This window comes from Rosa rugosa, chromosome 3, assembly GCF_958449725.1.
Source record: "Rosa rugosa chromosome 3, drRosRugo1.1, whole genome shotgun sequence".
Classification (NCBI taxonomy): Eukaryota; Viridiplantae; Streptophyta; class Magnoliopsida; order Rosales; family Rosaceae; genus Rosa; species Rosa rugosa.
The window spans coordinates 9,844,393-9,867,228 of record NC_084822.1 but is presented as its reverse complement, the minus strand read 5'-3'; the positions used below and the strand labels follow the sequence as shown (position 1 = coordinate 9,867,228).

At 38.7% G+C, this 22,836-nt stretch overlaps 1 protein-coding gene and 3 pseudogenes across 2 annotated transcripts; 1 reads left to right on the top strand and 3 right to left on the bottom strand.

Moving 5' to 3' along the window:
* Window positions 1-1,611: 1,611 nt before the first annotated feature.
* On the bottom strand, window positions 1,612-2,876 carry LOC133740952 (pentatricopeptide repeat-containing protein At4g33990-like; annotated as a pseudogene).
* A 559-nt stretch (window positions 2,877-3,435) lies between these two features.
* LOC133735139 (TIP41-like protein) lies at window positions 3,436-21,130 on the top strand. Of its 2 annotated transcripts, XM_062162552.1 has the most exons (4): window positions 3,436-3,602; window positions 4,562-4,690; window positions 7,578-7,670; window positions 20,907-21,130. In XM_062162552.1, exons 1-4 carry the CDS (start codon window positions 3,567-3,569, stop codon window positions 20,910-20,912), a joined length of 264 nt encoding a protein of 87 aa, XP_062018536.1. In that variant the 5' UTR covers window positions 3,436-3,566; the 3' UTR covers window positions 20,913-21,130. The 2 variants fall into 2 exon arrangements, with proteins under 2 accessions (XP_062018536.1, XP_062018534.1); XM_062162550.1 differs by lacking the exon at window positions 20,907-21,130 and having other exon boundaries at window positions 7,578-7,777.
* LOC133741219 (zinc finger protein 7-like) lies at window positions 8,676-9,821 on the bottom strand (annotated as a pseudogene).
* On the bottom strand, window positions 10,425-11,406 carry LOC133735613 (trihelix transcription factor ENAP1-like; annotated as a pseudogene).
* Window positions 21,131-22,836: the final 1,706 nt, after the last annotated feature.

Sequence of the window (22,836 nt, the reverse complement as noted above, 5' to 3'; positions counted from 1 at the left end):
TAACCAAAACAAGAACATACAGAAAACCTAAACAACCATACTTGCATTCATGTCAGTCCATAACAAAAACAATATTAAGCATCACTTTTGAGCAGAAACTTAATATCCTGGAGTTCTTTATCAATATGCCATGTTCAATGAAAACAAGTTATCCAAAGAAATTTATCCACATCTTTAGACAGAAGAAAAATTTCTAAGTATCCGAATTTATTTTCATCAAGCATGCATACTGCTGTTTTGTATTCTAAAACCACACTTGACCACTTCTTTGGAAGATAAAATTGAAGCGTAGTTTTAAAACACAAAACACAATTTCAGTTTTGTTACTCGATCAGATACAGTTACTTGGTCAGTTACTTGACCAGTTACACGTACCTGATCAATGTTTTCTGCCAACATCAATGAAGGATGCTTTGTGCATCATAATCACTTGTGCCAACAGAAAACCACAAAACATATGAGCTCTTTTACTTTACATTCTATCCAGATTCATCCTTGTAAGAAAATTAAGCTCTTGTATCTGTCAACTTTAACGTGTAAACAAAATCTGGGAGATTTCTGATCTTCATACAATTTTACACAATCACAGATACAATACCATATCATCAATCAATTCAACATGCATATTCAAGCATAACCAAAATTGATTCGATTCCAAGAAACCACAGAACAATCAAGAAATTGTAAATTTCATCCGGTCACCATCTACTCTAGCCTAACGCACGCCGGGAATGCAACTAGGGTTCTTGGGCACAATCAAAACTTAATTATCATGCTATGAATCGAAAACAATTTTCACAGAAAAACCTGTTTTTGCTTTTTCCCCAATTTGCTGCTAAAAAATCATAGCGGAAGCGTGAATTTTATAATTAACCAGATGCAGCAGTCGACTTAAGTAACTTACCTTGATCAGGTACCTGACCAGTTACTTGGTCAGTTACCTGGTCAGTTACTTACTTGGTCAGGTACCTGATCAGTTACATGACCAGTGACTTGGTCAATAATCTGATCAGTTACTTGACCCGTAAAGCAAAAACCCTTAAAAAAAAAAAATTTATGTTTGTTTTGCAAAACCCTAAAACGATTTTTCATATTTGTGAGCCTATGCTCTGATACCAATTGTAAAACCATAGTTACATGCTCACAACATATGCACAACAATCATAATAGGATTAAGGCTTACCTTCAGCAATCACTGTCATGGATTCCATCTTATGCAGCTGCTAAACACGATCACTGAATATGGTCTTCTGTTACTTACCAACTTGCTTCTCAATGGACAGAACTTATGCAATAGTCGTGGTAGTAATCAGGGACCAATTCATCTGTATATATATGAGACTTAAACCTCAAGAAGCTTCCCATTAAAGCATTCCTTGTCGGTTTAGGTTTCACTATTAGATTCCTAATGTATCACAACTTATAGCCTTTCTTGTCGACTAAGCAATGGATTACTATCCTTAATGAATTGATACACTATTCATTAAGTTACTAGTATTGATTTACTGTTTGTATCCATGTTAAACTAGGATTGATATTAAGCTAATCATCAATTACTTTATGATGATATGTGTTATGTCCATATTTGATCTTACATTAGGGGGAGTGGATTTGGGGTGAAAGGTTGTTATAGATAACAGGTTAGTTGGTTGCCACCTCAGAGCAGAATTATTTTATTCAAGTAAACTATCTGTAAAACAAAGACTAGTAAGATTCTGGTTCTCTTTTCCTTTTCTCATGATGTCAAAGTGAAGCAATGTGACTGGAAACAAGCTGGAAATTGCGAATGAGTCACAATTGAGGTGGAGGCCAAATCATCAACAGCTAATGTTGTTTGTTGCTGGCTTCCCTTCACATCTAAACATCAGTTGGTTGCAGTTGGAGCCTCTTGTACATATTCTTTTTTGGTCCAAGCCTCTGTACATTTGACCATACCACAACTGTTCTATTTGATTCTCATTTTCACCAATAATCCCCACAAGAGCACGTTCCATCCTTGAAATGGTGGAAACGGTTTGAATCCCTCACAATGATCTCCCTCTCCGTAATTACTGATATGAGTTTCGTCACATTGTGGCAATCGCCGCAAACCCTCAGGTTCTTGAAGATCCGAATGGGAGTTTTAGGAGGCGTGCTAATGATTCCAAAAGCAATCGCCAATCTCTCACTATGACTGGTGAGGATATATGCTCTTTCTCGTCATCCTCGACATCCTGCAACACAAAGCTGAAGTCTGGAACATAACCAAGGCTCTTCATTTTCTCAGTTAGTTCCCTCAACTTCTGGTATATCTGTTCGCATAATGGATGCGTTTGGTTCCCAGTATAAAAGACATCAACTTTATTGTTAACTTCTATGGAGCTCCACCCGGGAGTCTTCCTCAGTCCGCGGTTTCTAGCCATAGATCTCACTTTATCCACACCTTCCCATTTCCCGGTTGTTGCGTATATATTTGACAACAAAACATAGTAGCCCACATTCTCCGAATCAACTTCAAACAAGCCTTCTGAAGCAATTTTCCCCAATTCAGCATTCCCATGTATTCTACAAGCACCAAGTAGTGCCCCCCAAACAGAAGCATCAGGCTGTACATGCATAGTCTTAATAAAACTATATGCCTTGTCTAAATGCCCAGCTCTGCCAAGTAAATCTACCATGCAGCCGTAGTGCTTTAAACCAGGCTTGATTCCATACTCTTTCTGCATCATATGAAAGTACAATTCACCCTCATTGACCAAACCTGAATGACTACAAGCTGCCATGAGAGATACAAAGGTTACATGATCTGGCTTGACCCCCTCATCTATCATATCTTTGAATAGCTTCACCCCCTCATCTATCATACAAAGTACAATTCCCTCCCTTTTTTTCCCTTTCTAAACACGATCAAACACACGTACTACGTACTCTTTATGCTCCTTTTGTCTGTCAGTTATGGGAAAAAAAAAAAAATCTATCGTCTGAATCAAAAGTTCTCCCTTACTTTTTCTTTTCAAGACCCCGAGTAATTGGCTAAATACTGATTAATACCATGTAGTTTGGGTCCAAAATCAATTCAGTCACTGAACTTCTAATTTCATCAAAAACACCCCTGCACTTTCAACTTTGATCTAATAGGTCCAACTTGTTAGTCTTCTGACAATTGAGTCATTTAACTTGTTGAGGTGACTCATATATGGCCTATGTTTTATGATATGGTGTTGAGGTGACCTGCATAATCAATTTAGGAGTGAGTCCCACTATTAGAAATCTATCAAATAAATAGTTTTTCAACAAATAATCCAACTATAACTTGAACCCATAACAGAATATTAACGAATTGGACCTATTAGATCAAAATTGAAAATACATGGGTGTTTTTGATGAAATTAGAAGTTCAGGGACTGAATTGATTTTGGACCTAAATCACAGGGTAGTAACCAGTATTTAGAAGATGAATTGGCGGATAATGGTGTGTCTCTTCTAACTGTAAAAGTGGTAAGTCTTTTCTGGTGGCTTTATTTGGTTTATTCAACAATCTGAGGACGGGAAGGACGTACTTATATCTTACTTTTGAATCTAGAGTCATGCCGAGCGGTTGGTTTCTTCTCTTACGATTTTGGGTGAGCTAATCTTCTTAGTTCTTGTAATTTCTACCTAAATGTTATATTAACCAAATACAATATAGGGTAAAATACTCATATAGTACCCGAACTATCACGAAATGCACTTTTTGGTACCTACAAATTTTCAGGGAGTCCAGTGGTACCTGTACTATCCATCTGTTAGCCCTTATAGTACCTCCGTCCATTATTCCGTTAAAAATGTCTATGTGGCGGTCATGTGACACTCATGTGAGTAAAATAGTAAGGGTAAAATAATCTATTCATTCATAATTAAAATTATAAAATTTAATATATTGAATATCTATAATTAAAAAATATTTTGACATATAAAAGAAAGATAAATAATACCCAATTAATTTTTCACTGTGAACAAGACACTTGGGTCAATTAATTTAAGTACTTTTATTTTTGTTTAATTTTTTTTTTTTATGAAAACTTAATATATACTAATTTGGAGATAACTAATTTTGTCTCGAACAATTAATAGGATTAATCAATAGAGATGGTAGATAAATCTAGATATTCACTAAATTCAATTCTAGGTCTTTCTTTTAACCTAGTCTAATTTATTTTAATTTAGTTTAATCAAAAATTTGTAAAAGAAATATGAAAAATAGGTGTTTTACGATTTTACCCATACTTTAACGGAATAATTGACGGAAGTACTAAAATGGCTAACGGAGGGATAATACAGGTACCACTAGACTCCCTAAAAATTTGTAGGTACCAAAAAGTACATTTCGTGATAGTTCAGGTACCATATAAAGATTTTACCCTACAATATATCATTCTTTATGGTATTTACTTTTTTGGCACAAGCTCTCAGGAAACTCTGTTTTAAGCTTAAACATGTCTTAACTAATTGAAGCTTTTTGGTAACTATATAATAAATGTTAGTCACTGCTTCTTTCTGTTGCCTTTGATATTGAAACTCACTGATTGAGATCTTCTTGCAGCTTAGAGTTGATGGAGTGCTTATGAGATTAAGGGATACCCGTATGCACTGTGCTTTTGGAGATAATGTAAATCCCATTATTCTTCGAGAGAGCTGCTGGAGAGAAGCTAGGTTTCAAGCTTTGGCTGCAGTAAGTTCAAGTTCTATGCTCACTGTCAAACAAGCATAGTTTGTTTCTACTATGTGGAAACAAAACTATGCTTCTGATTTGTGAATCTCCCCTACTTTCCCAAAATGATTTTGATATGCGACTTATGGAAACTCAACAGGCTTTTTGTAAAACAATGACTTGCCAGGTCCAGGAACTTTTTAGGGATAAATACTTGGTTGAAGCATTCTTTTAGGAAAAGATATATAAAGTTTGATCCTCTAATTGTTCGGCATGTCTAACTAATTAGGTTATGAAGTCCTTCAAAGTTCAATCGTTCAGATTTTGTTAACAGATGGAATTTATATCACAGAGTTCTTTCTTGCACCGTTCAATCTTCTAATTTGGATAAATTTTGGCAATCTGCTTATCCTTAGGTCAGTAAGTTGATGTGGGAAGCGTGAACACGATAGTAAGAGGCTCCGTCAAGCGTCGAAAGCCATATGAGATAAGCTAGAATCCACTAGCAATTACGGGCACAGTCGTAAGAAACATAGAGAAACTTCTCTAATATTTGGTTTTTTTTATTGATAACTTGAATGAAAATTACAATCTAAGAGGTGCCTTATATAGGGCACATAGCATAAACCTAATACAACTAGAAAACATAAAGAACAATTTATTGTAGACTAAAACTAGGAAACCTGATTAAATAAAAATCGGAAATAGAATCCTAGATACTAAAGAATATTACGCTTGGAATCTCAATCAAGATTTTGCTCGAGAATCCCGATATATCCAAAAGAGTAATTTATGATTAATTCCATCATTAAGAAGCCTATTTGAATACCAATTTCCAATATTTAAATTGTTCTTTTTAATGTGAAGACGCTTCTTTCTTTTCGAGATTTTTTGTTGAAATTGGCTAAAATCTCGTCCTACATCAGTCTCCTCCACTTGAAAAGAACTCGACCTCGAGTTCCTCTTGTATGCAGCTCGATCATTAGTAGGAATAAAACATGATAAGCCATCAACTTCAATATTCTCGAAATTAAAAGGTATCACCATGAATCCAATACCGTAGACAAGTTTAGAATAAGCATCTTGAAACTTGAACTCCTCCACTTGAAAAGGAATGGGCATTGACTTCTCCTTGGGTTGATCTTGAACACAATTAGGCATGCATGACATGGATATCAATGTGATGAATGAATCAGCTTCCTTGTCCTTAATGAGTTTCTCTTCAATCTTCAAAGTGGCTTCTTCATGTTCCTTTTCACACACCTCAGGATGGTCATTCTTGATGTTCTTCCTTCCAGTCTTGATTTTAATTTTGTGCGACTCCCACCTAAATAAATATGTGTTGTCTTTGCAATAACCACCTTTGACACTTTCATGCCATGGTTTTCCAAAAAGCACATTAGTGTCGTCCATGTCAATCACATGATAAGTAATCTCTTCTTTATAAATTTTCCCATAGAGACAGGAACTTTACAAACCTCTGTTACTTGTGCATATTCATCCTCTCCAAATGGAATCCAGTATGGATCTTTTAGCTTCACTGTCGGTAATTGAAAATAATCCACAACTTTGTTTGCTACAAAATTCTCTCGTAGACCACTGTCAATTATTACCGAGCATACATTGTCGTTGATGATACATGTAGTTCGGAAGTCATCGTAATCCGGTGTTGTGAATATCCAACGTTCCATGTTTCTTTTTTTTTTTTTTTTTAGATTGATGAGGTTGTCCTAGGGCAAATCCCTTGGCATGTTCCTCTTCAACGAAACTTTCTTTGATAGATACTCTACGACCAGCGTCGTTAAGGTTGGTGGTAGTGAACTTCTCCCTTGGATCGTCGTCTGCTAAGGAGCGGGGGATACCCGCTCTGATACCAAATGATGCGGGAAGCGTGAACACGATAGTAAGAGGCTCCGTCAAGCGTCGAAAGCCATATGAGATAAGCTAGAATCCACTAGCAATTACGGGCACAGCCGTAAGAAACATAGAGAAACTTCTCTAATATTTGGTTTTTTTATTGATAACTTGAATGAAAATTACAATCTAAGAAGTGCCTTATATAGGGCACATAGCATAAACCTAATACAACTAGAAAACATAAAGAACAATTTATTGTAGACTAAAACTAGGAAATCTGATTAAATAAAAATCGGAAATAGAATCCTAGATACTAAAGAATATTACGCTTGGAATCCCAATCAAGATTTTGCTCGAGAATCCCGATATATCCAAAAGAGTAATTTATGATTAATTCCATCATTAAGAAGCCTATTTGAATACCAATTTCTAATATTCAAATTATTCTTTTTAATGTGAAGACGCTTCTTTCTTTTTGAGATTTTTTTGTTGAAATTGGCTAAAATCTCGTCCTACATCATATGTAATATCAAAGATTTGCAAGATAAGTAAATCATAATAATGGAAGTCTGTTGTTAAACTGCAAAATCAGTTTCTGCAATCTGTTTCTCAAGTTCTGTATAGAATTTGGATTTTAAGTAAGGAGTTTATCTTGTCAACCTGTGGATGTAAATTTTGTCTTCAAGTCAAGCTTTGTTTCCTACTGAAATCTAATATTGTAGTTAACTAAGCATAGCAAGATATTTGCTTAAAGATTTTGTAGAAGCAAGATACAATGCTATTCTACATGGCGTTCTTTTATTATCTTCATTGCGGGTTTATTGGGTAGACTTTGACATGGTTAATCAGCTAACTGATATTTAATAAACTGGCCATTGATTTTTTCTAAATGCTACTTGGTGTCTAATATTTCCTGATTATCATACTTCTCATTACACCTTCCTTCCTGTAATATGAAAAGACGATTTTATCGTAAGTATTTTCCTTGTATTTGTCGTAAAACAAAGGTCTTTCCTTTGCTCATTCTCTTTTTCTAATTTAAATAATGCAGAAGGGATACCCTTCTGACGCTGCTGCCTACAATGATCCAAGTATCATCAGCCAAAGGCTTCCTGTGGTCATGAATAAGACCCATAAGCTAAAGGTATCTAGTAACATGTAACACTGTAAATAATTATCTTAATGCACGTGGATATATTTTAATGTTTTCTCATTGTGGTGGATCCTATTGAATGTAAAAGTTTCTTTGAACCTTCCTTTATATTCTTACTCTATCTTCTTGCTTACAACTGCATTTTCTTTCATTTTGCAATTCAGTTTGTTATATCCTATTCTTCTTTCCATTATATATAGTAATGGAAAGAGAGACTAGAAATATAACCTCTTAGTGAATAACCGAAATTGGAATGTGGATGTATAGAATGAAATACAGCCAGTTTGAGGCATGAAGTGGAACCAAAAAGAACTTCAGGCTCATACGGTTCTTCAATGGCTCAGTGGTAGAGCAGTCAGCTATTATCTGACTGGTTGTAGGTTCAAGTACTCCTAATTGGGGAGTTTCCAACTTTCCATTCATTTTGAATGTAAGGGTTCACTTAGATATATATGCATGCATTACGAATTATATTCTATTTGGCATATAGCAGTCACTTTAGGAAAATGATTAATCGAGATTATTGATGTCTTCTTTAAAAGTTGTGTTGTTTCTGGGAGCTTAGACTGTTGGCAAGGGTATTACTTGGATCACCTCCTTTGCTGGAAGTGATAGCATTTAAGAATTACAGTTACTCTTTTTAAGAAGGCAAAAGAACGTACAGGAAAAGGAATGTTAGGCACCGGAGAGTAGTATAATATGTTTAGGGGGCAAAATCTCCTGATTCTCATTTACTTTGATTCTTTGTGAAGCCTAAGTCAGGTTGTTTAACTACAAAACTCAGTGTTTTGGATTACAACCTAGATGTGGAATCTTTACCTTGCATACAACCTACTGAAGCTTTTACATATGTACATAAATATGATATTTCCCGAGTATGTTACTTTTAAAATCTTTGAGTTAGTCAATCTGATTATGCATCAATCAATCTCAAGAGCTTTCTAGTGTTAGCTCTGACGTGATACAAAGCGGGGGAAGCTCTTAGGCAACAATTTTGCCGAGAGGAGGGGGACAATATTGTTTGCACCTAGATAAAGGAAACTACTAGTAAAAAAAATCAGGACAAAATTCTCATAAAACTTAGATATGAAATATAATGCACTTGATATTATTGCATGCATAAAACAGTAGGAACTTCTCCGTGTCTATCCTAGGGACACACACAAAACATAGGATGATTCACCATAGTAGGCCTCTAACCTACTTTAGTTCTGTACTTGATAAATGAAATCATTTAGACCTCTGCCAAAGTTCCAATAGAAAGTCATATATGGAATATTCCAAACTGGCGTAGCAGGTGGATGGATCAGAGTCGAAGATTTAAGTCGAGGTTGCATGGCTCTGATTGTGGCTCTAATACTTGTGGATCCAAGCTCCAAGCGGAAGCTGCCTGGCCACATTGAATGCATTACGTCGTCAAGTGTGAAAGGCATCATGCTAAACCTTGTACTGGCATCATTAAATCTTGCTACAAGTGCAGTTTCGTATCTGCTCGGCTTGTGCACAAGTGAATGGGGCTGTACGTTGAGCGATCGAAGTGTTGAAGTATTGAAGGGAAAACCCATCATTCTTTGAGATTGATATCTTCTAGCTGCACGTCTCTCTCTCTCTTGTGGGCATTCTGGTGACCTCCTAATGCCTGGGAGCTGTAGAACTTCCTCATGCAAAAGTTACAGGAGTAAACCTTGCCTGAAGCTGGTCTTGACTGTGAGTCGGTGTCTCCTTCTGTTGAGAGCAAATTCCCACCTAGGCTCAGGTTCAGCCACTCTCATTGATTAAGATCTTCTGTTTCTTCGTTGTTATCATCGCTGTTTGAATATCTGTTTTGCTCTTTCCCTAGTACTATCTCGCTTTCTGCTTCTCCGTGGGAGATCATTTCCTCTCAAAACTCTAGTTTGGTGAGGATGTCAAATGGAAGTTGATGAAATTGGGTTAAGCAAAGTCTCTTTGAAGAGTTTTAGATCAAAGAAGAGAGGAAATAAATGGAGAGAAGCATTAGAATGTAAAGTGGAGAATGCCTGTTTTCTATTTTATCACATTTCTATGCTGTGGCCCCTATCTTCTGATGCTTGGTGCTCCAAGGGGACAATGCTTAGGTCATCTTCACTATTGCCCTGGTAAAGCTTAGGATTCCCCACTTTCATCTTTCTCCTTTCTTCTGTTCTCAAAGGATGAGACCTACTTTACATCTAGGGAAAAATGTACAGACAGTGTCTGGACACTTTGAGACTGTCAAAGTGATACCTGAACTTTAAAACGTATCAATGTGATACCTGGACTTATATTTTCTTATCAACGTAGTACCTACGTCAACTTTCCGTCACAGAACCGTCAAGTTGACCACGTGTGAGTCACGTGAGGCTGAAAATGAGGGCAAAATGACTGATGTGCCCCTCAAAAAAAAAAAATTAATCTGATTTATGATTTAATATGAATAAAATAATTAATTTAAATGGTTTTATAAATAAGAGAGAGAAATAAATGAAGAATTAAAAAAAAAATTCTTCTCCTCTCTCATTCATCATCAGTTACCCAGAAGACCATAATCGATCGGCCTCCGACTTCACTCTCAATTCTCTGCCCTGCAATTGCTATTCCTCTGATCAAGAGCTTGCATTCAAATTGACCACACTGCCTTGTAAATCCGTGGCTATCTTTTGCATTATCTTTTGAGAAGATCAAAACCCAATACAACATTTAGTGAGGATTGAAGAAAAGGAGGAGAATTAGAGCCTAAATCAGCTCCATTAAAGACTAATCAGTTTCTGAAAACCCTAATAGAGAGGAGAGGAGATTAAACGAGGACTTTGAAAGCTTGTTTCTTTGAAATTGAATTGGGGAGATTGCTTTCGAAGCGAATAGATTATTCAATTATCAGCAACACTTCTCAACAAGAGCATATAAATCCAACAAGACCCTGAAAACTAACAAATTGATACTCAGAGACGAAACCAAAAAACAATCCTATAGCATACAGAAGAAAGCTGACAGATTCGGCTCACCATTAGAGCTGGGTCGCTTGCCGTGCTTGATCCGCTCCAGCTGGACCTGTGTGTCCATGAACATCCTCATTCTCTGAACCTCCAAGTCCTTAGCAAATTGCATTCTCTGCTTTTCCAACTCCACCATCTGCCTCAACTTCTCAGCCTCCACTCTCTGATACACCTCCCCAAACCTCTCTATTGCCCTCGCCAATCTCTTCAACTCTTCTCCTCCGCCGCCTCCAATCTCGCCGTCGCTGTCTCTCTCCCTCTCCCTCTCCACCTCCGCCTCCTCATCCCCGTCGTCGTTATCTTCCTCATCCTCCTCATCCTCTTCGTCGTCGTCGTCGTTCTCCGCCGCCGCCACGCGCAGCAGCGACCGCCGAGTAATTCATCCTGAAGAACCCCTTGTTCATCGCCGCCGCGGACGCCGACCTCTTCTGCGGCAGAGCCACGGCCGTCACAACCGGCCTCGCCGGCGACGACTTCCGGTACGCCAGCGGCAGCGGAACAACGACCGGCGGCGAGGGCTTCTTGACGTTAGATCCGATGAGAGCGTCGAGGCGATCGAAAAAAGGCCAGGAAGAGGTTGCTTTCGAAGCCCAGGTGCAGCAACGATCTTTATTTGATGCTTCAAGGCAGGTTAATCTCCTATAATCCGATGAAGTTGAGATCTTGATCTGCCGGATTACTGCACCACATCCTCCCTCCCCTCCTCGAAGACTGCGCACTCCCGCCGGATTCAATCAAAGATTCCTTCCTCAAAGCTGCCACTACCGTGAAGTCACGCGCCACCTTGATCTTTACCTCCGATGAACAACGAGGAAGACTTCATGAGGTCGTGCAAAAGAAGCAGAAGACAGCTTCTAATCTCATCTAAACTCCGGAAGACACCACCTGATCTGTGGATTTGGAGATGGAGTTTCGGGTTAATAGAAGAAAGCAAAAAATTTCTTTCAACTTTTATTTTTAATATAATAATTTATTTAGTTTTTAATTTCAATTTTGATAATCCATTTAGGATGATGGGGTGAAAAGTCTTTTTTGCCCTCATTTTCAGCCTCACGTGACTCACACGTGGTCAAAATTGACGGTTCTATGACGGAAAGTTGACGTAGGTACTACGTTGATAAGAAAATATAAGTCCAGGTGATCACATTGATATATTTTAAAGTTCAGGTATCACTTTGACAGTCCTCAAAGTGTCCAGACACTGTCTGTGCATTTTTCCCCCTTACATCTATGATGCACTGACACGGGTATGGGGTACGGGGTGTGATACGATGCGATACGTGGATACGTTTTTTAAAAAAAAAACAGGATACGATACGTTTTTTTAAAATAATATGTTATATATATATATATAATTATACATGGTTTTAATAAATATATTTGATAAATATTACATATAAAATGATGGAATTGCAATGAAACAAGCAATTGAAGACATAATATTCAAACAATCATACAAAACATAAGTCCAATAATCCAATTACTTAACAAAAAGTTCAAGCAACATAAATAAAACTAAGTATATAAACAAGGGAAATTGGTCTAAATGGTACCTGAACTATCTCGCCTTATGAACTTCGGTACATCAAGTTTCAGAAATGTTAGAACGGTACCTGAGATTCGTATCCCGACCGAATATATGTACCTGGGGCCGTTAGCTCCGTTACGGAGCTTGCCAGTTGGCAATTTTTGAAGGGTATTTTTGTCATTTTATGTCTCAATCCTCACTAATCCCAGCCATGTCCTCACTCCACCGATTAACCCATCTTCTCATCTTCTTCCTCCTCAAGCCCATCCACGGCTCGCGGTCAATTCCAACCAGTTTTGAGTCCAAGCCTCCGCTGCTGAACCACTAGCGCCACAGCACCCAGCACCCCTAATTTTGTTTCGCCACCCATGTCAAGAAGCAGCAACATCTCTCTCTCTCTCTCACACACACACACACACATCTTCTTCAAATTCGTAGAATTAGGGATTTGAAATTCGAAGACTTGGATTGGGGATTTCATATTGCTGATGAAGATTTGATACTGAGCTTACTATCTTAGGCTTAACTTTGAGCCTTACCGTTGCCAAGTGTGAGCTCTAAATCATCCAATCCCACCTCGTGAATCCTCTCCCCAACCCAAGGCTTCACTTCTCCCCCAAGAAATTCAAACTCTGATCCTCTCCCCATCTCCGCCATTCCATTGGCCGGCAAGTTTTGTTGAGTAGTGACGGGTTTCATAAGATAGGTCGGCCTTCCGAACAAGGCTGTTGCAAATTTCTGAAAGTTCATCCATTGGCCAGATTCAACAGTCGAAGTATCAGACTCATCACATTCAAAAATGGTGGGAGGAGTATGGAGTTACTGTGGGTGACGAATTGGACTAGCTGGAGGAGCAGACACCGCGTAAAATGGGTAATTGAAACAGGCCATGGATTGTTTGGCAATGAGTCCCAATTGGGAATTGGTTGGCACTTTCTCGAGTTGGGGGATGAGGGTGGAGGCGTCACGGGCACTATTAGAAATCCGGAGAAGAGGAAGAGAAGAAGGTATAGCAGATTGCAGATTGGGAATGAGATTTGATGAATGGGTGGCATAAAAACAACGAGAGGGGCTTGGAAAAGAAGAGGATGAGGGATTGTCTTGGTAGGAAGGAATTGGACTTGGAAGGAAGAAGATAGTGACTCGGCAAGAAAATCCAAAATCAGAGAGAAGACGAGAAGAGAGCAAAGGCTGGGAAACCAAGCGAGCAAGAAGAAGAGTGAAGAAGAAGATAAGAAAGAATAGAGAGAAAACAGAGAGAGAGACAAGAAAAAATGCTTTAGGAAAAAAAAAATTAATTAAAATACGAAAGGACGAAAGTGCCCTTCAAAAATTGTCAGCTGGCAATCTCCGTAACGGAGCTAACGGCCCTAGGTACATATATTCGGTCGGGATACGAATGTCAGATACCATTCTGACATTTCTGAAACTTGACATACCGAAGTTTATAAGGCGAGATAGTTCAGGTACCATTTGGACTAATTTCCCTATAAACAAAAAAGAACAACAATAAAAACAATAACCAATTTATTAAGGGGAGTGAAATTTGCACTTCCCTTTTTAAAAACAACACACCCTCTTAATATTTTAATATTTTTTTCTGTTCTCCTTAAATTTCTTTCCGACATTGCCCTTACAGCCATAACTTTTTCGACTCCTTCCATCTCTCTTCTTCATCATTTTCAACGATGATGGCTCTCCGACTGAGAACCAACCACCGAACCTTCACAAACCCATCTCTCATTCACCTTTTCTCCACTTCCTCCTCAGACCCATCCGACTCAACCGACCCAACTGAACCCAATCCCCAGTCCGACTCCTCCTCTCTCTCCAATTACTTCAGCGATGTCAAAACCAGCATCAGGCAACAGTCACAGTCACAACAACAACTCTTCAGACCCACTTCACACTCACAACAACAACAACACAGCAGACCCTAATGTAGGACGAGAATGGGCCCGGTTTAGTCAGAAAACCATAAAAGCAAAGAAGCGGAGTAGAATCAAGAAGAGTGATTGGAAAATAGGTAACTCACGCGTAATGAGATTATTAGCCGCTGGAATATTCAAGAAGATTTGGTTTTGGACCTTTCGGGTTACTCGTATAAAAAGTCAGGTTTTGATTGTGAATCAGATTTGGTCAACTTTTGGCCAGAATGTCAATTTGAGACGCATGATATGACAGGACCCGCCCCGAATTTCGCCCTGAAATCCGAGGTGGCCCTGCGGGGCCCACCTTAGAGATAACTCTACCGGGAACTGGTCGAGTCACCACTAAAGTGGACTACCCAAAACAGTAACCCACGATAGGTCAGAGCCAAACAAAGAAGTGCGGAAGCAATTCATCAACTATGCCTCGAACCATGTACGCCCGACCTCAACTAATAGCGCCTGCAAACTGGGCATTTGAAACCGAAGGGCCCAGGGAAAAGTACACGAAAAACGTTAGAGTGAGTGGACAAAAATAAACAATTTAAAAGAAAAAGGATTTCATACTTTCCCACACTTATTCCTTTTAAAAACACGATGCATGCAACATTTAAGAAAAACACATTTAGCTTTAAATCCAAGGATTTCAAAACGATAAACCGACTAGCCTCGCTAGTCAAAACATTCGAAAATCATGTATCGTAAACCGAAATCTCGTTTCTCAAGAAAATAAGACCAGCCCCGCTGGTTACGATAACATCGAAATCCACAATTCTCGTGAAAACATACCAGCCCCGCTGGTTACGAAAATAACGGACTAGCCCCGCTAGTCAAGTCACGAAAAAGTATGGGGAAGAAGTTATCACCATACAAGAAGGGAGCCTCCCAGGCTCGGGTCGGAGTGTCCCACACTCTGGAGCATCCCATGCTCTGCTCTTACTCACCCACAAACACATAGTAAGCAGGGAGGAGTACTAATAGGCTAGCTAGCAATAAATATGACGACCCAGGTATGGCGGGTAAAAACCATCTGAAAACTCGAAAATCAATAAGGCTTCCCCATCATCTCACGAGAAAATACATATGCCAATGACGTGACCCCGCACGCCAAAAATATTCTCGAAATCATAAACCAAATCTGAAATCATCAACAAGACATTCCAAATGCCAAATTCCATCGAAATCCCATTTCGAAAAATATTCAAAATTCTCAATATCGACGAAAAGAAATGTATTATAAATTTCCGGAAATCACCTCGGAAAATAATTCGTCGAAAATCACTTAAATCACAAGTTCAAATCCAAGCGAATAAAACTCACGTTCCAAAAATCATGATGGAAAATCCAAGTAATATTCCAAAACCGAAATCGTATCCGAAACTAAAATAATATGGTAATTAATAAAACATTAATTCGAAAAATAAATGCATGCATCAATATTCAAAAACAAACGTCCACTCACAGTACTATTGGCGACCACACAAACGAGTTCCTTCATCTAGCCATAGCTCGCAACAACGTCCTGTACACAAGTACATTTCCATAAACGACAATTCGAATAAATAATTACGAACCTAAACGAAACCCGAAAATCCCTATCTTCACTACTTCTCAAATTCAACCCAAATCTCTTCCACAACACCAATTCCTCAATCAACATATTCCACAACGAAAACGAGGAAAATCCGACGGCCGGATTTCCAACAATTCCATCACAAAACACCGAACTTCGAAAAATCACAAACAATTCCAAACTCCTCCAAAATTCACCAAACTTCATATACAAGCTCTACAACATATATACAATTTAATGGACTAAAAACTGGAATTAAATCACTGCTCAACACACCTCCACGCGCCACCAACAGTGGCGGCGCGTGGGCCCCACGCGCCGGCGGCCACCACCTCCGATGGCCACCAAACTTGGACAGTAGCATCTACTCAACACACTCAACCATTCATTCAACTACAACAAGTGCCAATTTTACCTGAAAGAGCTCCAGTTCGGCCGGTGAACACAAGCCCAGAAATTCCTCAAGAACCCTAAAATTTCAATTCATCAATTCGACATCTACACAACAAATCGTGACACAAGGCCATAGGGGAAATGATCAGTGATGAAAACCGAACCTTCGATGCCAATTTCGTGGCCGGAAACGGCCGGAATCGCCGGAAATCGACGAAACTCTCCAACTGCTACAGTGGACTTCACGGCTCAATTCCGAGCTCCACCGGTCGAGCCACCGCAAAACACCACCCCAGGCGTGACAAGGGAGAGGAGGCGAGCCTGCCGGTGCCCGGATTCCGTCGTGGGTCGGCCGGAGAAGGAAGAAACCGGAGGAAGAAGAAATCGGGCCGAAGAGGAGAAAGGGTCGGGGGAGAAGAGAGAGAGAGAGAGCCGGTAAGTTCTAAAAATGGAAACTTACCACAGTAAATTAGCTATTTATAGAAACTTACCATAAACAGTAACCGTAAACAGTAACTTTACTATTTCGCTTATAACTTTCGCATACGAGCTCCGATTTTTACGAACCACTTATGCACGCGCTCGGTTTAACGTCCTCTACAACTTTCGTGAAGAAACTTTTCTCAAATTTTGACCCGAACAAAAAGTCGACTTTTAGGGCCACTAAAAGTACTAAACCGAAAGTAAAAGTGAAAGTAAAGGTCGTTTACCGTCCAAATGACTAGTAAACGGGTGAATTTGGGTTCGGGACGTAACATGATACCTTTCCAGAATGGGAACGACGAGATCTTCAGACTCACTTTAGTGAGCCCTATTAGATTTAGGCCAAAATATATCGTCTTAATTATCCGATTCGGGATTTAATAATTTTAGGCTAGTTTTACATTTGTTTTAGAATTCTTTTATTTTAGGTTTTTAGTTTCCTTTTAAATTTGGATTCTTTAGGATTTCTTGTTAGATTATAATTTTAGGTCTTGGATGCCTATATAAGCACCATCATGTTTTGTATTAAAATCAGTTTATCAAATCAAATTTAATAAAATGAGAGATTTTTCTCAAATTCTTTGGTGGACTCCAGATTTATCTTTTTAGGGTTTATTGCTTGTAAACCCTGGTTACTTCCGACTGCGTCAGGCCCATTCTCGTCCTACATCACATTCTTGAATGACATCTGATTCTGAATGGTTTATTTCAGGCTCCAAGATTTCTTCATTATTAATAACAATGTCTACATAAGCAATTTCATCTTTAACCTCTTCTTGGTCTTCATCCATGAATGTTTGTGGAGCTTCTTCCATTAGAAATTCTTCTGGCTTTTCTTCAATTAAACTATTAATCTCAACAGGCAAAGAAAACTTGGACTCTAACTTCTTCTTGAAAACCTTAGGAGGATAATTCTTGATTGAAAAATCTCTAGGCAAAAATTTTTCTATAAGAAGACCTTTCATCTTCCGCCATGTTCGAACACGCTCTTTTCCTTGCCTCTGACGAGAACTCTGCAACTGATCCCACCAATAAGCAGCATCTTTTTTCAGCTTCAGAGAAACCATCTTAACTTGCTTATTCTCCGGGACAACTGTTAGATTGAAGAATCTCTCAACCTCAAGAAGCCAATCCAGGAATTCCTCCGCGCTCATGTAACCAGAAAAGAAAGGAATATCAATCTTGGTTATGAGATCTTGGGAATCATGATCAACATCACCTCCACCCCTATGTGGAGCCCTAGCACGTTGTCCTTCCCCGCCTCTGTTACAATTGTTGTTGTTCCTTCCTTCCAACAACCCACGAAATTCTGCCATTTGAGCGTTCATGGTAGCAATCTGAGCTTTCATTTGAGCGGTAAGGGCATCCAAATCCGCTCTTGTAATTGGGGCAGTACGTTCGTCACCCATGGATAATCGAGGTAAATAAGAAAGACAGGAAAGACCTGCTTTGATACCACCTGACGCAGTCGGAAATAACCAGGGTTTACAAGCAATAAACCCTAAAAAGATAAATCTGGAGTCCACCAGAGAATTTGAGAAAAATCTCTCATTTTATTAAATTTGATTTGATAAACTGATTTTAATACAAAACATGATGGTGCTTATATAGGCATCCAAGACCTAAAATTATAATCTAACAAGAAATCCTAAAGAATCCAAATTTAAAAGGAAACTAAAAACCTAAAATAAAAGAATTCTAAAACAAATGTAAAACTAGCCTAAAATTATTAAATCCCGAATCGGATAATTAAGACGATATATTTTGGCCTAAATCTAATAGGGCTCACTAAAGTGAGTCTTGAAGATCTCGTCGTTCCCATTCTGGAAAGGTATCATGCGTCTCAAATTGACATTCTGGCCAAAAGTTGACCAAATCTGATTCACAATCAAAACCTGACTTTTTATACGAGTAACCCGAAAGGTCCAAAACCAAATCTTCTTGAATATTCCAGCGGCTAATAATCTCATTACGCGTGAGTTACCTATTTTCCAATCACTCTTCCTGATTCTACTCCGCTTCTTTGCTTTTATGGTTTTCCGACTAAATCGGACCCATTCTTTCTCGTCCTACATTAGACCCACTTCTCAGAACAACAACCCTTCTCTCTCTTGGCCTTCCAAGACTGCCTCCTTGGCCGGGAGAGATCGAACTCGCTTTCCTCTGTTTTTCTTCTCTCTGCGCGTGAGGCACGTTCTAAAACCTTCGAATTGGTACGAAACTGCTTTATCAAACTAAATGAAAGCCACAAGCACTGAGCCACTTCGAATTGGGCTTTTCCAGTTCTTCTGCCATGATGGCTCTATTGGAGGATTATGAACAACTGTATTCATAATTTTGGCATACCCACAATGAAGTACAACCCTTATGGACACGATGCTCACCGCAGCGATATATTGTCTGAACTAATCAACAATGAAGTACAACCCTTCTGTTTAAACCTAGTTTCTCATACTTGTGTGAGTATAAGGGTCAGGTTGGAAGGTTCTTTTATGTTGGTGGTGCACTTTACAATAGTCTGGGTGGAGAATTCAAATGATGAGGGGGTCCGGGGATCATGATGAGTGAATTGAGGGAAATATGGTTCAGAAAGAAATTGAGATCTTTGGTTGGTTTAATGTGGGGTGAAGAAATCAAATGATGAGGGGGCCTGGGGTCATGATGAGTGGATTGTGGGAAATATGGGTCAGAAAGAAATTGAATCTTTGGTTGGTCATGGTGGTGGATGGAACTGGGTTCTGGGGAAGAGATCGATGTCAATTGGACTTGGTAGGTTTATATCTCCCGGTTTTGGTGTTCTTCTCATAGCTTTAACCAATTTACTTTTGTTCTGCAATATGTTCTTCAAGATGAAAACTCCTGTTAACTGCTAGCGAATGTGTCTTAGTTCCTCAAATCACATGGTTATTTCCTCAATTCTGGTTCTTGCATTTCAAATCAAGGGATTTTGTATATGGTTGAATGGTTGATAACTCGAGTTCCATTCATGAGGAGTGGTCTGATACTTTTAAAGTTTGTTGCTGATTTTGTATATGGTTGAATGGTTGATAACTCGAGTTCCATTCATGAGGAGTGGTCTGATACTTTTAAAGTTTGTTGCTGATTTTGTATATGGTTGAATGGTTGATGACTCGAGTTCCATTCATGAGGAGTGGTCTGATACTTTTAAAGTTTGTTGCTGGGTTCTTTTCTATCGAGTTGGACTGTTGGAGAGAGATTAGACAGCAGGAGAAAATAAAGTGACTGAGCAGGGATATTTTAGGAAGACAAAAAAGTATCAGCTAACTAAAATTATTAAAATATTAAGAGGGTGACACCTATGTCAATTTGGACATATAAGGATAATTGCTGGCAAGCCGTAATTGATTCCAACCCCACTCACTGGATGGTTAACTGAAAATTCACAAGGTTGACAATCCTAAAAGTCTTTCATCAAATGATACTTGCATATTTATCTGAAGTGCCTGCCACGATTGCTTCTTATCCACCGACTGCACACTTTGTTATTTGAATTTACTATGTTGGCCTCTTTGTAGTATTAAACAGTTGAGTGGGGTTAAGATGGCATAAGTGAGTGAGTAAGTGACTGACTGATGATACTGTTCTTATTCTGAATAGGAATATCTAGGTTATGTATCATGGACCACAGTATTCGAATAATTTTCAGGCATATTAGCAGTATTTCTGATCTTTACATTATAAGCTACTGTCTCCAGTTTTCCTATCTTTTGTGAAGTTCTTCTCCATAATTATGAAGAGTAAGTTCTAGGTGGTCAAATTACAGTCTTACTCATATATTGCTCTGCATATAGTACATAAGTTGTTATTTACCCCCCAGACCAGTGCAGTAATTAGCAATTCATTTTATGTCAAGTAGGTATGAAATATGAATTGCATTAAAGATTAAACCAATGCATCTGCCATAGAATGTAAAATTTTGAGTGGGAGGTGAGTGAATGGTAAGATTCAGAGCCCTAATGAATGCTCCTAACATATTAGTGAAGTGAGTGGAGGCAAGAGTAGATACTCTTTTATATTTAACTGCCCTGTGATTTGATTGTTTGTGGGGAGGTCCCATTCGGGTCCCAGAGCATTGACAATAATGGTTTGAAAAAGTAAGCAATTAGCAATCCAGATAGGGTGGTATCTTTGCTTGCAAGTTTTCAGTGTTTGCTTTTGGACAATAGTATCTATGTGGGTGTCTTCCTGTTGGGGCTTCTTGATGTTCTTGATGTTCTTTGGAACTAAGTAGTGGGTATATGTACAGTAGGGGAAGTGCATTAGGAACCACTTGCACACTTGTACTTACATTTGGACCTTTTGTAACAGAACTAAGGAATAGACAAGAGGAGCTGGCTTCCCCTCTTATCACATAGATTCTTCAAGGAACCAATGATATTGAGCTTGCTGAAAGTGTGTAACTTTTGGTGGTTGATTGATTGCATGCATCTAGAGTTACCTTAAGTTCTTGTTAAAGTTAGAGCATTTAATTCGAAACTAATTGGCCTAGTTGTATAGTGCTGTGCATTGCTTAATATTAATCATATTTTTGACGTGAGATTTATATGCGCAATCTGTAAGTTTTGGACATTTTGAGAAGTGAATCATGTAAATTTTCATTTTGGTTGAATAGTGGTTGGTGAAAAGGAGGGTTTTGATTCTCAGACCTCTCGTTTACATTAGTATGATTCTCAACTAAAGTTTAGTCTGACATTCATATGGAAAGTGAACAGAGGTTATGATTTTTCATGGCCAAATAGCTCCGACTCTGAGTAAGCTCTCTTTTCTTATTTTAGAAGACACTGGAAATAATGGGAAGGATGTGATAAAGTTTGGGAAAGCAATGCTGGTGTTCCTATCTGCAACCCAACAAAAAACTCTTCGCTATTTTCACTTGCAAATGATAACTTCGAGTACCCACTTTATTTTCTGACATTCAGATCATAAAATTTACGAGAAGACTACCTGTGTCCAACTCATTGATGAAGAAATTTGGTAAAAAAGGTCAAATCATCGTAGGGATAATTTCTAAATGTACCCAGTAAATTTCTAAATATACCCAGTTAATTATTTATATTAAATAATATATAGTTAAACCCAGCTAAATTCTCTAAAATACCCTTATCTTACAAAACAATGTTCCTGAAAACATACCCAGCAACATCTTCCCTCTCTCTTCTCATCAGTTAGAACTTAGAAACTCAAAGTTTCGAGATAGATGTTTTGGTAGGAATGGGTAACTGGAGAAATTATATGGTGTTAATTGCTTCAATTGTAAACATACTTGAGTTATTGTTCAATTGATTCTCAATTAAATTCAATTAAAGCAAAAGAACTTCTTTCAAGATAGAAGAAAGGTGCAAATCCATATGATAAGCCTTCATCTCATGGAGAATCAGCTGTACTGCAAGGTCACCGTTTATCTCAACTCATTGACCTCCATTGAGGACTCCGATTTGGAGTCGTTTCTCAAAGCCAAGCAGTATTACAACCGACTCGGCCGCGTCTGGAAGCGAAGCTTAGCTTCTTGCTTTACGGCCCCTCCGGCATCGGGAAATCCAGCTTCTTCGTCGCCGCCATGGCCAATTTCCTTGGCTACGACGTCTACGATCTCGACCTCTCTAGGGTTAAAGACGACTCGGAGTTGAAGATGCTTCTTTTACAGACCACGAGCAAGTCGGTGATCCTCATTGAGGACCTGGATCGGTTCTTCGCCGAGAAATCGACGGCGGTCAGCTTCTCCGGCATATCGAACTTCATGGACGGCTTGCTCAAATCGTGCTGCGCTGAAGAGAGAGTCATGACGAGGTTGATGAGATTTGGAGCCTCTGCGCTTTCGTTGTGTTGGGTATAAGATTTTGGAAGAAAAAAAAAATTCTGGGTATATGTTTAGCGATGGGGGCTTAATGGGAAAATGAGTAAAATTTATTTATATATATATATATATATATTTTTTTTTTTTTTGTTGAAGAAAGGGCGGTGCGGCTGCCCTCAAGCCTTGATTAATGAAACTGTCGAATACAAGGGGGGACATTGAGCCAAAACCCCTGATTACAATAGGCAACTAGAGAACATCCTGAAATACTATCATGAGTCTCTATTTATATATTTTTAATATAAATAGGTTGCTGGGTGTACATAGAGTTCTGCTGGGTACATTTAGAAGCACCCTAATTTTAATTTGGTAGTGGATACACTATTCTATTTGTCACAGTTAGAGAAAAGGATTGGTGGAAACAGTTTGATGCGAAGTTGTCAA

Bases quoted from the DNA above. Each gene is read 5' to 3' on its own strand.
- LOC133735139 (XM_062162550.1), top strand. From the start codon at position 3,567: ATGCCGAGCGGTTGGTTTCTTCTCTTACGATTTTGG. The intron at 3,603-4,561 runs GTGAGCTAATCT...ATCTTCTTGCAG, and splicing joins TTCTTCTCTTACGATTTTGG to CTTAGAGTTGATGGAGTGCT. The intron at 4,691-7,577 runs GTAAGTTCAAGT...TAAATAATGCAG, and splicing joins GGTTTCAAGCTTTGGCTGCA to AAGGGATACCCTTCTGACGC.